Source organism: Podarcis cretensis (assembly GCF_951804945.1).
Source record: "Podarcis cretensis genome assembly, chromosome: 5".
Taxonomy (NCBI): Eukaryota; Metazoa; Chordata; class Lepidosauria; order Squamata; family Lacertidae; genus Podarcis; species Podarcis cretensis.
This window is the reverse complement of record NC_137174.1, coordinates 74,371,408-74,389,408: the sequence shown is the minus strand read 5'-3', so window position 1 is coordinate 74,389,408 and position 18,001 is coordinate 74,371,408. Positions and strand designations below refer to the sequence as shown.

The 18,001-nt window shown below is 38.4% G+C and overlaps 1 protein-coding gene across 3 annotated transcripts in view; it reads left to right on the top strand.

The window, feature by feature from the left end:
• Window positions 1–951: 951 nt before the first annotated feature.
• TFDP2 (transcription factor Dp-2) overlaps window positions 952–18,001 on the top strand; it is a 36,492-nt gene continuing 19,442 nt past the window's right edge. The window contains exons 1-6 of one of the 3 annotated variants that reach the window (XM_079978181.1): window positions 952–985; window positions 2,451–2,491; window positions 4,085–4,245; window positions 8,722–8,934; window positions 10,630–10,733; window positions 17,353–17,474. In XM_079978181.1, the coding sequence (XP_079834307.1) occupies window positions 10,731–10,733; window positions 17,353–17,474 (125 nt within the window). In that variant the 5' untranslated portion in view covers window positions 952–985; window positions 2,451–2,491; window positions 4,085–4,245; window positions 8,722–8,934; window positions 10,630–10,730. The remainder of the gene's footprint in view (window positions 986–2,450; window positions 2,492–4,084; window positions 4,246–8,721; window positions 8,935–10,629; window positions 10,734–17,352; window positions 17,475–18,001) is intronic. The other 2 variants (XM_079978182.1, XM_079978183.1) reach the window with 2 other exon arrangements.

The window sequence follows — 18,001 nt, the reverse complement described above, 5'->3', positions numbered from 1 at the left end:
CCGTCGCCACCGAGGGCGCTCTCCCTTATTACCGAGAGAGCTCCGTTGGTGGAACATGAGGCTCCTTGAGGTTGTGGGTTCGAAACCCACGCTGGGCAGAAGGTGCCTGCATTGCAGGGGGGTTGGGCTAGATGACCCTCGTGGTCCCTTCCCAACTCTGCAATTGTGTGATTAATTCTGTTGCCGGGGAGCTTTATCTCTCTCTCTCTCCCCCCCCCCCCACTTCCGCGTCTCCTCCTCTTCCTCCAGCCTTGCGAATGTGCTTCCCCTGGCCGGTGGTGGGGAAGGGGGCGCGCTCTCTCCTCGGACCCCTGCAGCCCTTCCACGCACAGCCTGTCCTCGCCTTCCCTCGGATGCCCGTTTGGATCCACGAGGCCTCCAGAGCGGTGCTGCCCAACCCTGGCGGTCGCGGGAGCCTTGGGCACTACTGCTGTGACTTGGGAAGTGCGCACTCGGCGCTCTGGGCACCCCCTCCCCCCACCCACCAACCCCACCGCCGGTAAACAGATGGCCAGAGCCTGATTATTGTTTCCTGCGAGGCTTGTAATCCTGAAGCGCTGGGATCGGAGGTGCAACTGCCCTGGTGTAGGTAACTTGGTGAAATGTAGAACGTTACATGAATCCATGAATAAAAATGGCTGTGGCTATAGGCTGCTGAGCTTTCCTCCGCCACCCCATGGGGTGCAGAGGCTTGTTGCACACACGCACACACCCCGCCCCCCCGATTTGGGACTTGATTTTTTTTTTTTTAATTACGCTTCACACCAGCTTCCTTTATTTTGCCTTGTGCCAACTTGTGACGGAAGTTGGTGCAATAAGGGCTACTTAACTGCTTTAACAATTTAGAGCCCCGATTCTAAATATGCCTGCTTCAGGAATGTGTTTCTGTGTTCACTGTGGCCTAGCTTTGTTTAGGGTGGAAGTGTGCTTACATATGTTTTACTCAGAATAAATCCCACTGATTTCAATGAAGTTTAACCGCCAGGTAAGCATATGCTAGATTATTTATTTATCTATATTTTTTAATCTCAAGATTTCGGGGCTTGGCCAAAATGTTTATGCAAACCACATACCATTCAAAAAAAATGTGGTAGTGTGCAAATATTAAATAAATAAACGTACATTAAATCTATGCAAAATACACTAATAGAGGAGTAAAATACTTGCCATTATTTCAAACTGACTTTACCAAGCCAAAACACTCTTATCTATGTTTTGAATAAAAATCCAGGAGCAGCTGAAATGAGATAGTGAAGTAATGTCTGTAGCTAGACATTCTTTTGTGTCTGTGTTGAAGGGAGGGTGGTAAGGGTACCGAGAAACATGATTATGTCCCACATTTGCCATGAGTTACAACCTCAGGCAGACAGAACTGTTTGACCTGGGGTAGGGCATGCATGGTGTTGAAATTCCAGGACTGACATTTCTAGTGTTTGTCTTATCAACTGCCACATTTTAACTTCTCACATACAGAAAAACACAATTATGTCCCCACCTAAAGGTAAAGCTGGCCCATAAATGCTGTAATAAGTATTAACTTGTCAGTGTTTATACACCAGTTGATTAGTTGTTACTGAAAACTTTTTAATCTACAACAGACATATTTAGGGTCTATAGAAAATATTAAGCTGAAAATATGCAAACTCACACTTCAGGCTAGCTACATTGTTTTATTTCAGTTGCAGCAGAAATAGGATAGACAAAAACCTTGCACTTCCATTTTATGCTCCATTGGAAGCTGCGTGATAGCAGTTAAATGGAGGGGTAAAACTGCACTTTGAAATCAACTTCAAAAGTTATTTTGTACAAAACAAGAAAAGGTCATAACAGATGGTGGGGTCACTTTGGGTGACTTCTTGAACTGTTAAATTTTGTAAGGTTGGAAGGGTGGCGTTATTGATATTGAAACAATTTATTCTCTGGTAAATTTCCAACAGTTCTTCAGCAAATATATTCTAATGACCTGTTTAGGATGTAATGCTAAATTATGCTTTGTTTCACTAACCTTGGGTTAACCACAGGTTGTCCCACAGATGACCAAACAAAGTATGCCTTGCGTCATGAAAGCTTGGCTGGTTTTCATAGTACTGTAGAGTCAATTATTAGAGGCTTTCTGTCACCACTGATTAAGCAAGCCTCCCTTTTCACTGGAAAAATGGTATCACTTTAAGGCTTCTGATAGTTGCTTGTCAGACATACTTCAACCTGCCCCAGACCTGAGCCACATATGGTATGAGGTGCAAGGCTGGTGGCTGTAGTTTGAGGGAAATGGTCTTTCAGGCTAAATTGGGACCTGGGCCAATGTAAGCCCAAAGTCTGATGGTTCTCCATCCCTGGCCTTTGACTATCAGCCGAGTTGTTCAATGGAAGGCCGATTTTGCTCTGCAATTCAAGTCTTCTGTCTCTCACACTTTAAAATTTCACTGTTCCTTTTTTCTCTCTCTTCTCAGCTGAAGAGAGTTTGTTATGATGGCTGCATTCAGTTATGAAGGTAAGCTGTGTGTCTAAGAGATGTGCATCAACCACAAGATTTGGTTTTGGACCCTGATTTGAAAGACTGGCCACTTCAGTTCAAAACTCTTCAGGTTCTGTCTGATTTGACTTGGGGTCCAGATATGAATTGAAGTTCAGAAAAATGAAGCTTCCTACCTCCAGTTCTGTATGTTGTCAGAATCTCTGTTTTCATGCTGGAGGACCTTTACAAGTAAAACAGGAGGGGGTAGTATTGGCAGAGGAATCCATTTATTATTTATTTAAGAAATTTTCATACCAATTTACATGAATAAAATTCTTCCAATCTTGTTTCATTGAAAATATTACCGCTAAGATATTTTTTTTAAAAAAATCTCACCCCAGTATGTGTCTGTCCTTTTCCAGATACTAGCCTGTATCTCATATTTCAAATCAGAGAAATACATGGACCATGATTGTAGAATTATGGTCTGATCAGACAGTTTGGAAATCTTATTTCAGATCATTACTAGAGCTTTCAGACTGCTTTAGTGAGGAGAGGCCAAGTTTCCCTTTCATCAGTCTTATCTTCTCAGTGTGCTTTACAGCAGAGTCTTTTTGCACATTAAAGGCTAACAAATATATTATACTATAAGCTGCAGCTCACATAATCAGATGCATAAATGTTATCATAAGTCACAGTTATATATGCACATGGCTTGTGGGGGAACTGCTTCCCCTTGGAAATTAGATATGCATGGACCTTACTAAGGTTTTGGCATATGTTAGAAACATAACACTTCATCCAGGTCTTCCCCGACCGCTAGTATTGGTTTGGCACATCCCATCATTTATCTGCTGTGGATACTGCAATTTTAAAAGTTTTGAGTTCTATTATTTTATTGATAAATTGCTTTGGATTACTTTTAATATAAAATGGTAGATAAATATTTTTTATTAAAAAATCTAAACAGTGAAGTCAGAGGTAGATGGAATGTAAGAAGTACAGAGTCAGTGATTAACAGTGGTCATTTATAAAAGAGTTGCTCATAACATATCCTGGCACTGGAAAGCCAATTAATGCATGCAATGTGGTCAGAATTCATTGTCTCAATTTAGTCCAATTAGTGATAACAGTGAAGCTCTTGATGAGTAATTCAGCAGTTTCCTGTTGTATTCTTCCTTTCAAGTAACTTTGTTCAAGGTAGCTTAAAGTATCTTTCCTGCGTTCTTTTCTTTATAAATTAAAATGTTCTGATATCTGAGTAAATGGAACACAATATTTATACTGCTGGCATACAGTAAGAATTCAAATAGTGGTATTTTTTTTTTTTGTTTAATTGAGAATGAGAGAGGAGAGTACCATCTTCATATTTCTGCACCATCATGTGCAACTTAGAAACTGCTTGCCTCTTTGAAAGTGAGAATTGCTGTAGTAGTCATAACAAAGTAAGCTCTTGCTGCACATGCAGTTCTTTCTCACATGCTAGCGTCACTACTTTGAATTTTAGCCAAAGTATAGTGCTTCAAGGAAAGTTATTAAAAATATTTGTGCAGTTGGAAAGTTTATTGGGGATATTAATATATATTATACAGGAGACCATCTTATCAGAGCATCCTTTTGCTATTCTAGATATCCACTTGTAAATGGAGTGCTTCTGCATTTGACTGCTCATGTCTGGCACCATCTCAAGTTTCCTCTGAATAGTAACAAAGACTGGAGACTTGGTACTGCAGTAAAAGGCATGCTTCCATAGTCCAGGGAATATATCGTTTTGGTTTCTGTCTTCCTGGGTAAGTATTTTTACCTAACGCATTGGATACTTTTTACCTTCAGTAGCAGTTTTAAGAGTTGAACATAATGTGCTCAATAAATCATTCCTGAAAATTTACACAGGAAAAGAGCAGTATGCTGGGGGAGGGGTGAAGTTACTATAGTTTGTCACTTAGAGATTCAGAATTGGAATATGTCATCTGCATCTTAATAATGTGGGCTAAATCAGTTATTGTAAATAAAAAGTGCTGGGTATGGCACTATGTAAAAACCTCTCAAATTAGTTATGCCTTAATTTTTTTATTTTAAATTTAATAAAACATTTGGCAATTTAAGATTTTTCATTGAGGGGAAAGTGAGCATAGTAAAAACACTGCCAGCACACAGTGTGTGTTTAAAAGGAGGTTTGGAAGAAGCAATTGGAAGAAGTATCTTAATTTTAACTGGTTTGGTGGACTTGGCTAATTTGTGCTTCAAAAATATTAGCACTGACCTAGGTTGAATATTGTTGGTTCATGACACACCAGTTGCCTTATAGTTTATTCCAAGACAGTGTGGGTGGCACTATTAGGCTGGAACTGATATTGTGCTGTTTTACATTATTGACAAGAAATGAGCATTAATAGGAGATGGGTTTAGTGTGCCAGTCACTGAAAATAATCCTTGATACAAGTAAAATTTGAGTAAATCTTCAATGCTTTCTGTTTCGAAGAGCATGCCTTTTCTTATACAAAGCTTGAATATGCAAGTAGGCCTTCTTAAATTTAAGCATGATTGAATGATTAAAACGTTTTGAATTAAAACAACTTTGCAGTTAATTGTAATTATGTATCAATTTCAGTTTGATAAATTAGTTTGGACATTTGATCAGTTTAAAAAGAATTGAGTCAAACATTGAGAAGTAGTGTTTAAGTATTTTAAAAGTATTAACTTCATTAGAGCAGCAAAAGCCATATCAACAACTTTAGTATTTATGATTATAAAAACAAATAAGATTGCTTGCAAAACAATTAGCTTTTTAAAAGTGTGGTTATTTAACAAAATCTGTATATCACTTGCTAGAGCAAAGGACCTCTAAGCAGCTTGCATTAGGCAATCTGAAATATTCATTAAAATACCAATTAAACATGAACATTAAAAGCAAGTTACGTATAAAAATTAAAAAATGAAATATAGGACTGAATTCAACTACCCTATTAATGTTGGTGGAAGCCAGTTCAGAGACTTCAACCAGCACAGTGAGACTACCTCTCCTGTATGCTTCCCCCAAATACACTCTGGAGGGCCGGAATATCTCCCAGAATAGTGTGTGGTGGGAGGAGAGGGGAGATTGTTGCAGCAGGTAACAGAAATGCGCTATGTTGACTTCACCCCAAATTACTCATTTTAAAACTTACTTAAATCAGATGCCTTGGTAGACTTGTTATAACAAAACAATTTGTGGCAGGCACCAAAAGCAGTATAGAGAAGGCCTTTTTAGTGGCATCCCCCCCAGGCCCCACATATGGGCTCACCTGGCATACACACTGCAATCTTTTTACCTCCATTTTTATTGATTCTAACAGTAGTAATGGCTTTTAGTGTTTTCAGCGTTAACATATTCTCCCACCTGGTTATTTTATTATTTATTATGTGAATTGTGACTTTCCTTTCTTTATTAGTAGTTTTTTAAATTGAAATACAGTACAAACTAAACCATAATATATCAATATGTGGTCTGTGCAAACAAGAGGGAGGGAGGGATGGCTGTGTTCAGATGTTTAAACAAATAGATCTGTGTAAGGAGTCCAAAAATCGAGAGGACTTCCCACCTTTCTTATTACAGAAGGTCACATGCTCATGTTCTGCCAATTGAGTCATGTCCACTGTCCACTATGATAAGCAGTTAAGGCAGACTTCTTCCACTGTTAAAGTGTTAAGACATTTGCCCTGGGGGCTTTTCCTTTATTCCAATTGTTTATAAAGGAAAGGGGGTTTCCAGTGGTTTTTATAACTGATTTCTTTATATTTAAAAATATTTCTACCTGTTGTTTGCTTAGAGGCTGTTGTTTGCTTAGAGGTCACTTAGAGGCTTCTGTGTAGTTGGTGCATAAATCTTAATTTATTGAATTAAAATTTATATTGTTAAAATCACTAAAAAGTTTAGGATTACTTCTTTTGTTCATTAGAAATGCATTTACTTTCAGGATATACCGTATTTTTCGCTCTATAACACGCACCAGACCATAACACGCACATAGTTTTTAGAGGAGGAAAACAAGAAAAAAAATATTCTAAATGAAATAGTGGATATATGATTTTTGTGGTTCATGCTGTGGCCACAGACATGTGATCTGACAGTGAGTTTGGAGTAGCCCAATGCAAAAATCCTGAGGATCCATGTGGATCCATGCTTTGTAACCACGGAGGAGGGAAGGAAGGGGAACCATGGATCCTCTGCTCATGACTGCAGCAGATCCCCGCAGGCATTCGCTCCATAACACGCACAGACATTTCCCCTTACTTTCTAGGAGGAAAAAAGTGAGTGTTATGGTGCAAAAAATACGGTATTTTTGATCTGCATTTCTAATCAAAATATCAGATAATTTATAAATCACATAATTTATAACAGATTAATACTCCTTTTAAAGTTTTGTATCTGGACTTGAAAACTTAAAAACACAGATGAATTTTGTTGCTTCTCAAATAAAATGCTGACTGTCTGATTTTAGGGACTTGAGTAAAATCAATAGTCGTGGACATTCCTATGAAAGGTAGTAACTGAGGTGGTGGTTGTCTTTAAGAAAATAATAGAGGAACAGTTAAATGACATACGGTAGAGTATGTGAATAAGATAATTTATCAGAGGTTTGTGCCAGTAGTCAAGAGCCCTTAAACTTGGATAGTTTCTTATTTTAATTTTGGTATGCTGTAACTTCTATTGCTAGAAAGTATTGTATCCTTCCAGGGCTGTTCCTAGGAGGTACAGTGCTCAGGGCATATCACATAGTATGGTATTACCATTGCCTTCCTCTCCTGCCTCTGCTACTTCATCTCTCCTTCATGGTGATGGTGGCATGCCCCAGTTTAGCTGCGTCAGCTTTTCTCCTTTTTTGCTTTTGCTGCTACTCGAGCAGCAGCAAGGTCCTCCTCCCTCCCAGCCTTACTCTAGGAAAGGAAGAGGTGGAGAGCCTCAACATTCATTCATTCATTCATTCATTCATTCATTCATTCATTCTATTTCATTGCTACTTTCCACTCACATGAGTCAAAAAGTGGCTTACATACAATAAATAACAACATAGTAGAACATCACAATTACAACATAAATCATATTACATAATTAACAAATAAAAATAAAATTAACAAATCATCGGTAATCTATAAAACACTATTAACAAAACAACTTATATTATAAAATTCACCAGGTGCATGAGAGGTGAAAGGATCAGCTACGCAGCACAGCTGCTGCCTATCTCCCCGGGCACAAGTCCTGGGTATGGTCACCCCAATTCTCATACAGACGGATCTGGTAGCCCTGCATTCTCTCCTCCATTCTGATGCTACAACCTTTAGGCATAGATTGTAATTGTACTATGTGTCTTTATTATTATTTTTACACACAAATTATTTTTGATGAAGAAGTGTTTTTGTTTTCCCTGCAGGTCATTATTATTTACTAACATAAGAGAATTCAAATATATATATTAAACTATGCTGTTTGTGTTCTTGTTCTGTGAACTAGTTTCTCAGACAACTGAAAACTGAAAAAAAATTAGGCTCTCATCTTTTTAAAGATATAGTGGGTGATTCCTTTGAGTTACTCTGGTCTGTATGCATGCCTTAAACAGTTGCATTTAATCAGATTCCTCCCCCCTCCCCCTCTGCATCCTACATCAAACTATTCATCCCATGCTCATTTCTCTCTCTTTTTTGGTACACTTTCAGGAGTTCTGACGTAGGCTTTAAGACATAAGATTGATTTTTCTCCCTTTAGTTTTTTTACTTTTTGCTTTTATTCATTCTTTCAGTGCTTGTTGTTTTTCATGCCTGCTTCTTGTCTATACTTCATGAGGATTTCTGGAGATAGCTCTGGGAGGTGATAGTGTTTCCATGACTTTCTGTTTCCCTATGGTCTGATGTTACAGGTTAACTGCTGCCTGGCTAGGGAGTAAAGCTTCCTTTTTATAGCTCACAAGGAACATCTAGATACTGAGGAACTGTTAGGTCTAAATTTTGGATGAGATTTTATATCAGAATAATGTCTGCATACAATTACTTTCCTCTTACAAATCCTATTACAGAAGGTTTGTAGTGAGGCCTGTACCAACTGATTAAATAAATCTTAGATTCAAAGGCAAAGTGGCCGGCGAGTGTGTGTCCTTCGTTAGGGTAAAATGGAAAATCTATTCATAATAATACCATGTGTGGTGTTGGTTTAACATTCTATAGAAAACATGGCTTTCAGCATTTATTGAAGACATTTGTGTTCACCAAACAAACTTCTCTTAAACCAGGTGCTTCTGCTTGACATACTGGGATCATGTTATATTGAATTTATGACCTTCTGGTAATTTCATGGCAAAAGACTGGTAACCTAAATAAAGAATTGACCTCATATCAGAAGAGCGAACAGAGAATCAACAACTAAAGAACTGTCTCCTACAATGGATTACATACCCTTTCTAAATAGTGAAGTAACAAGGACAAGCATAGAAAGCCTGTGAAAGGTAAACAGATCCAATTTTTAACTACTGCTGCAACTGTCTTCAAGAGAGATACTGTTTAATATGATATGTACTCTACACACGCTTAGTCAACAGACTGGTTTGCAGAGTTCCAAGTATGATACATTAGTTATGTTTTGCTAAGACTAAAGAACATTGAATATTCTATTGCAATCAGAGCAGAATTGCTGTAAAACTTCAAGTGAGATCTATTATTGTTATTATATTTATATCTGCCCTTTCCCCATACTGGAACTAAGAAGGGTCTGTTAAAATAGGGTCAGGAGAAATATATTCTGGTCAGATAGCAATCAATAGAATTAAAATTAGAACGTCTCACCAAATTGCTCTTTGCATTTCATTATGACTTCCTGAGTTTTTTTATTTTTTCAGAGGAATAATTTCACAGTATGTTAGCCAAATAGCTCATATTTTTAAATCACTTCTACCCTCCCAATCCAACTAGGAAATATATATACAGTATACATTGACTCCTAATTGGATGACAAATCATAAGTTCAGATGGGCATTGGTGTGCTTCATTTCTTCAGTCTACTTGTTGAAGTTGCACATACACAGCCCTGATCAGATAATTGGTGATTGTGCCAAGATAAGTTGGGTTTTGGGGAAGGTATGGTTTGTACTGAAATTGTTTATGTTGCAGTGTAACTCTCTGTATAAGCTTGCCTATTGCTGAAACAACATTGTTTTGCTCCCATAAGTGTGAAAGTAACTGTGCCCTGATTATAGGTAAAACTGGGTACTGGACACTCTTAATGCTCTCCTTTGAAAGGGAAGTCTACCTTTACTTTTCATTAGGGTATTTGCTTTGAATGGGTAAGATGTGAAATGCAGTGATTATTGTTCTGTGTGAGATCTTTGAAAATGATAATAATATTTAAGTTTTCAAACACAGAGGTTTCCTAAAGTTGTGCCTGTTCCTTTATGCCTTTATGTCTTGAATGGGAGGAAAAGAAATTGTGTTCAGATAATGTGAATCTCCTTGCCCTTGTCTTCTCAAACAATAGGGACTGAACCAAAGGTCTGCCAGAACAGATGGAGCTGGCATGAGTGGAAACTCCCAATAATTATGAATGCACGAGTATACTCCTGCCTCAGGTGGTCTGCAACAAATGCAGAATATAAGCACCACCTATTACTGCCAGAAAGAACCCTTTTCTTATGTTTGTTTTCCTCTTCCCTCACAATTCATTTCAATTAGATTGTGAGCCTGCAGACAGGGGTTGTTTAATCTTTTAGTCTTTGTTCATTCCTTAGAAAATGGTAGTCATGTTAGGAACATGCTACTTCACATTTCTAGAGCCACTGAGTTCCATGAGGCAGTGCTCATTGTCTTTGGGGTTTTTTGAACCAGTGTTATGAATCAATAGCTAACGTTGAGTTTGAATGTGTGAAAACAATTGCTCCTCTGCTCAGCTGCAAAGCTCACTAGGTGGTCTAGGGCAAGTCCCTATATCTTCCTCACCTGCCTCACAGAGTTGTGAGGGTAAACTTACTTTCTGTACTCCTTGAGGGAAAACTGGGATTTAAATTAAAAATACACAATGCCTTTCTCATTTCTTGCAATGTGCCTGTTTCCTTAACAGCATTGTTACTCACATGCTTACATGGCAAAATTGTTTCCATAGCCATACTGTTTTCTCTGTAGAAATAATACTGATGGTTTTCCTTTTTTAGAAAATATTTCCATAATTGCACTACCAGTGTATACCATCAACTCACCATCTAAGAGTTTGCCAAAAACATTTGCACCAATAAATGTGAATGTTGAACCCCAAATGGTAAGTACTGTTTTTCTTTCACAGCATTGCACTGTAGAAACTCATGCCAGATTTCCTTTCCAACTTGACAGCGTACCAGTACTCTTTATTATGAATAATGTTTGGTTTATTAAAAAAAAAACTAGTTGTAAGCATTAGTTGCTAGTAAAAGTTTAGGATTCTGAATAGAAAACATCATTATTGGTGCTTAATGAAACATTGATTTCTAGGCATGCCATGTTGAAACACTATTTTGAAAGCACTGGTATGACTGCTATTAATAAATGCAGTTCTGCTGATGTTCTGGAATGATACTGAGCTTGTTGTGCAGTTGCACTTAGTGGTTAAACTGAGAAACAGTTACACAATATTTCCTGCTACTCCCTTGCAATAGTTTCCTTGCTTAGTGTAAACAAATGTCCATTGTATGCTTGATTCTTGGCAAAAATCTGGCTTTTAACAAATAAAGTTAATTGGTATAGTTCCACTTGTAGAAACAAGAGCAAAGAAATAATACACATGACTTTTTATTCCACTGAACACTTCTTTCTGTATAGCACAAAATATTGATCCATGTCTCCCCTGCAATTTTCAGTCTATTACTAGATTATTTTATCTTTTGGTAGTAGAACCAGCATGTCACTAGCAGAATTTTTAGCACCTGTCTATAAAACTGCTTTGCGTAGTAGAACTTGCTAATATTTGAAGTTTGTTATGCAATAATATGTTAAATGCATTTTATGCTGTCACTTCCACTCTGACTATTGTTGGGCAACTTAAAGGCTACTTTTCTGCAGTTTGATTGTCATACTCCTTAGTTCATAGTCCTTTGTCATCTAACCTAAATCACGTTAATGACTAAATATGCTACTATGCTTAAGCATTTATTTTAAAGAAAATATGTGGTGATCATGCATGCTGTCCATAATTCTTAAAGATCTGATCGGGCAATAAATCAAGATTTCCTTTTGTTATCCAAGAATGCACAGGAACTCCCTCAATCAGTGAATCATCCTAGCAGATGGAATTGGCAATTTTTTAGGCCAGACATTCTTAACAAATAAAGCCCATAAAAGTGCAAGTTGCTAGCTTTTACAACGGTTGTGGTGTGGCATGAAGAAAGGATATAAGCTAATATGTACTATGGCTGGCTGTTCAGGTGTGTGCATCTCTGACTGAGGCTCAAAACACTTTGATGGATTTGGTTAAGAACTTCACTTAATCCAGATCCTGTCTTTGCAGTGAACTGCAAGAGTTGTCCAGCTGCAACTGGCAGCTAATTTGGAGTTTATAGCTCCTGAATGTGCAGTATGGTGCAGAAAATAATTATATCCTCCTTTTTTAATACTTGTCATCTTAGCCCTGAGTTTACAGTGATATTTAGGTTACCAAAACAAATAAAGGCATTCCTGAATGGTAAATTGTAGGAGAAAAAGTTGAAATTATTTTTAATTTATATCAATGCCAAAATAGTCTTCTAAGTTGTTTACATATATAAAAACCAATCACACAGCATTAAAATAAAAACATCCACAATTAAAATACATAATAAAATAATCCCATTAAAACAGCTTGGGTCAAAATATCAAGGAAATGCTTCTGTAAGCAGGTGCAGTTTCAAAATATACAGGATGCTAATACAGATGGGGCATCTTGGTGTTTAGCAAGGTGTGTGTTCTGTAACACTAACGCCACCATTGTAAAAGACCACCACCTCAAGCCAATAATCATTAGGCCATGTCAAAACTAAATAGGTTCAGTTTGTTAATTGTTGTTCCCTTACTGGACAACGGAGGGGAAATAGGTCTTTCATGTTACATAGTCAAAGTTTCGAGTTCTGCTGAAAGGTACATCTTGTTTTCAGCATATAATTTTATACTAGTGACCCTGAATGCCAGTTTTAAAACCTAAAATGTTACGCGATAATAGGAAACTTTGAAGGTAGCTGCAGCTATCTTGTCTTTGAATAATACATATTCAACTGAAAATTTAGTGGCATTAAACTATGAACTCTGGTACAGTATCAAAAGACTGCTATTTCTGAAGAGGAGGGAGAGGGTCTCATCCCTCCAGATATGCTGGGCTTCTGAAGCACCTTGCATTAGTCAGCTTCATTGGAAGACCCTGTGTTCTAGTCTTATGTGATAAGGAGAAAAACTTACCCATCCACTTTCTGCACACCATGCATAATCTCACACATCTCCAATATGTCACCCCTAACTTGCCATTTTTTTAACTAAAAAGGCCTAGACATTATAGCAGTTCTTGATAGGGGTCTGTCTAGCTTCAGCCCTTGATCATCTTAGTTGCCCATTTCTAGTTCTTCAAGGTTGAGGCATGTCACCCAGAACTGTACATAGTATTTCAAGTGGTATGACAGCATAGATTAATATGAAAGCATATGACATTGATAGACTTATTTTCAGTCATATTCCTAGTGATCTCTAACATTGAATTTGCCTTTTCACAGATGCCACACACTGGGCTGCCACATTAACTGATCTATCTACTACTAACACAACATGAGACACTCAGTGCCATGTACAGTAATGGATAGCCCCCACACCACTGCTGGATTTCCATCTTCACAACTGTTTTTTGTTTGCTTGGGAAATTGAAAGCCAAGACTACATTTTTTGTTGATGAGATACTCCCCCCCCCACTAGCTAGGTCTGCCCTATCTGATTCATCAATGTAGGACTATAGGTTAGTTTCTATCTACTTTCCTAACTTGGAATTAGTCTAAGACTCATACTTCCATCCTCTGCTTCTGTTACCCTCTCCCCATTTTGTAAGCATAAAAACTGAAGATGTCCTTGTTGGGCTGTTTTGGTATACCGTGTTTTTCGCCCTATAGGACGCACTTTTCCCCCTCCAAAAATGAAGGGGAAATCTGTGTGCGTCCTATGGGGCGAATGCAGGCTTCAGGAAGCTATCAGCAAGCCTGGGGAGCCCGTGGGAGTTCCCGCAGGGCTCCCTAGGCTGCGGATAGCAGCCTGCTTCCCGGAGCACGGGACACGCTGAAAGCAGAGCGCCCGGCGCTTCGGGAAAACATCCGCAGCCTAGGGAGCCCTGTGGGAGTTCCCGCAGGGCTCCCTAGGCTGTGGATAGCAGGCTGCTTCCCGGAGCGTGGGGCGCGCTGAAAGCAGAGCGCCCGGCACTTCAGGAAGACACCCGCAGCCTAGGGAGCCCTGCGGGCAGCCCCACAAGCTTGGGGGAAAGCGGGGAGGCGCAGCGGCACCATCCCGCTGTTCCCCAACCTGGTTTGGATTCCCCGACCTGGTTTTGGGGGAGGAAATAAAGGGGGGGAAATTTCCTTTATTTCCCCCCAAAAAAACTAGGTGCGTCCTATGAGACGAAAAATACGGTATCTTTTGCATCTTGGGGAATCCTATTAGTATGAAAAAGTGCTGCTTTATTGATGACTGTTCTGTTCAAGGAAACTGGTGCAGGGACAGGGGAGAGACCTGCAACATAATGTGTACATCTTTGTGACTTCTCTGCCTCTCTTATCTCAGTCATTCACTAATAGTTGTGGAGTCGTCCTCTTCTCCATAGTGCAGCCATTTTTGAGGCCTGCAGCAAAATGTGTTGTAAGGGGTGTTTCTACCCTCTTTGGGCACCAATAGTATATTTCGTTGAGTTACAGAGGACTTGTATACTTCTCCTCATGTGCCAGTTTCTCTCTTATTTTCATTTAAAATTATCATAGCCCAGCATGGGAGAAAGAGAGCTTGTAAGTGGCATGCTCCCAATCTTCTAAGCACAGTTAGAAGATTGGGAGTGTTACATCTGCACTGGTTTTATAGTAAGCTGGCATTGCCTGGCTCAAACAGAGGGTGAAGTTCAAAATGGTTTTGTCTACTTTTGTTCTGGTTTTTGGGTGAGCCCTTTCAAGCAATGAACCCTATAGTCTGCATTTTTAAATTTTTTACAGTAGATGGCAGTAGAGTAGAATTAAACGATACCGCAACTAGAAACTAACCACTATTCTTGTATTCAAATAAAATACAAAGTGTAGCGTTCTTAGTCTGTAGTCTATTGCTTGACACAGACTGTAGTGATGGTATAGTTAGTACTGTAATACCAAATATTTAATATTTCAGTCAATAATATTTAGTCTTGAAATGGGAAAGCTTTGTGTGCTGTTTGCAGGCATAAACACTAGAGTTTTTTGTTAAAATATTATTAGCACTTCTGAGCCATGGTTTAAAGGGGCATGATTTGTGACAACAGCTGTATAGTATACCAATGTAAGGGTGTGTTAATATGTTCACTTCTGAACTATTCATAGATGTGTGTCTGCAAGACCAGGGTGTGTACATTTGCAACGCTGCATGGTATTGTAGAGCTGCAGAAGTGGCTTCATAGTTGAAGCATGTTGTGTTTCAGCTTGAAAAGTTTAGCCATCTTAAAATCAAAAGGACGTACTCCCTATTAGAATGACATTTGGCATGGAGGATCTGCCAAACTAACAAAACTTAAGTGTAATCTGATGAAGGCTTGAGTTTTGCTGCTTAAAAAATTTGCTTTGAGTTATGATTACAACATTAGACCAGAATATATTTACTACTTTCATAGCATGGAAGTTAAGATGGGCACCATATAAGTTTCATACTGTTTTGTGCATTAGTGAATTTGTTAAGCCTTAACTGTCTCAAACTGAAGAGATTTTAAATCCTAGAATTCCAGTTTGTACAGGCCTATGTCAAGGTTAATAACTACTGTAAGTGGATGATACTCAGATGAGACCTAATGGCATATCGCTGAATATTGTTTATTTTTCATCTTTCAAGATTGCTGCTGAACTCTGGCTCCACAAAAACTTTTATGCAGCCAGGCCCATAAATATGTTTCATCTGGTTACTTGTAGCTTAGCATAAGTTTATATGCATGCCTAATTCTGTTACGTTTGAGGTTTTATATTCTTTGTTTTTCTCGGTTGAAAATATGTTGCCATACAGAATGATCTAATCTCCTTATCTTAAACCATCAGTATACATAATTCCCCCCCATAAATGCTGTGAATGCCACTCATGTGAAAGAACTCTACATTCTCAAATTTGGCTTGTTTAGACAATACTTTGCCTCCAGGAGGCAACCATTGTTTGAACAGGCTCACAAAGAAAAATCAGGTTATTACACAATTTTGTGTTTTCATCGTTAAGAAAAATTGCAAGGAAGTGAATTGTTATCTTCCTGTCTTACCTAACCCTGCTTAGCTATTTCAGGCCAGGTGTGGAGGACCTGAACTCTGTACAGATTTTGAATTGAACATGTGTTGGACTTAGGGCCTGATGGTAGGATTCTGCTCCACCCACCTCCACATTCGATCTTGCTAATTCATTCCTTCTACTCAAGTAAAGCACTCTTCTACTAACAAATTTTTTAAAATATATTTTTAATTCACTGTAAAGTGAATAAGAACTGCATTCTTAATATTTTTTATTATAATCTTGGCAACATTTATTGTAACATTTACTCTTGGGAAGTAGAAAGATATTGTTACAACCCATATTATGGTTAAGAAGAATTCAGTTTCCCAAGTCAATAGGACAGAGCATCTTCTACTATCAGAGATTTGTGTGTGTTTTGATTGGCAGTTCAACAAAGAGAAGGTGGCCTCTCAATAGGACAGCATCTGGCTGACATCATGCTGACTTTGTTGCAAAAGTTTCTTAAGGGTGTAGCCAACACTGAAAAGTCATGCTGTGTTTATAGACCATTTGATATGGAATAGAGATGCATGGAAAATGTAGACTTCCTGTTTAAACTATGAAATAAGTCAGCAGTGCAGTGCAGTGCAGCAGCTAACAGGACTAATGCAATTCTAGGTTGCATCAACAGACATATAGCGTCCAGGTCATTGGAAGTAATGGTACCACTCTGTATTCTTGAAATGTCAGTTTAAGAAGGATAATGACAAACTGGAACATGTCCAGAGGAGAGTGACAAGAGTGAAAGAGCTGGAGACCATGTCCTGTGAGGAAACTCTTAAAGGCGATATAATGACCATCTTCAAATATTTGAATGACTCACACATGCATGATATTGTAATTTGTTTTACAGAGGGCAATACCCAAATCAATTGTATCAAAAGGATTTAGGCTAAAAATTAGGAGTAACCTCTTGCTGTTTGACAGTGGAATAGATTGCCTTGGAGAGGCTTTATTCCTTCAACATGATTTTTTAGATCTCTTCCAACTCTGATTCTAAATATTAAGAGTTTATCCCAGCATCATTAATCTCTTAGCACAGTCCCAATTCTGAAAATTGCGCACTTCCACACTTTCATTGTGTATCTCTGAGGATACTGATACAGTGGTACCTCAAGTTAAGAACGTAATTCGTTCTGGAGGTCAGTTCTTAACCTGAAACTGTTCTTAACCTGAAGTACCACTTTAGCTAATGGGCCTTCCGCTGCCGCCATGGCACCAGAGCACAATTTCTGTTCTCATCCTGAAGCAAAGTTCTTAACCTGAGATACTATTTTTGGGTTAGCAGAGTCTGTAACCTGAAGCGTCTGTAACCTGAGGTACCACTGTATTCTGGTTTAAGCTCCATATAAGATGTATTTTACTGTTTCTGTGTTCAGGTTTACTTTGCAGAGTTTAATTTGTTCTTTCTCTAATTTCCATAGATTATAAGCACACCACAAAGACTGACCAATTCGGGAAGTGTTCTCATTGGGTGTCCCTACACCACAGCATCAGCCATGGTCACACAGATGCATATAACTGAAGCCATTGGCTGGGTTCCAGGGTAAATAATCCGTTCTTGCATGTTCATTCTGAGTTCCATGTTTTCTTCATAAGTTAGGAATTCTGCTTAATGCACCTTTTGACTTTTGTATGCAAACATGTAGCCACTTGACTTTGGTCAAGGTTCATTAAGTTACATAATTTATATATGGGATGATAGAAATAATGGAGACTATTTGCGCAATTAAAACAAGTCCTTACTCCTTCCTTAAATTTCTGTTGGATGTATAGCATCACACTTGCATATTAGAGAAGTATGCCAATCTGAAAGTAGGGCTAAGAAAAGGCTATTCTATTAAAATCTAGTTTGCCAGTGTAAGTTCCATTAGTGAGCAACAAAATGGGCTGCTGTTGCATAGAGTTTTACTCTGCATCAAGAAGTTAAGAGGTACTTTGGGCCTTACTATGCAGCTTTTCTGAATGGTTTTGAAGCTGTGCTATTTAAAACATTTTAAATATTCAGTGTTCATTAGAATGGCAAAGATTTTGATTTCATGCTGATAATATATATAAATAAATTGGAAGGGT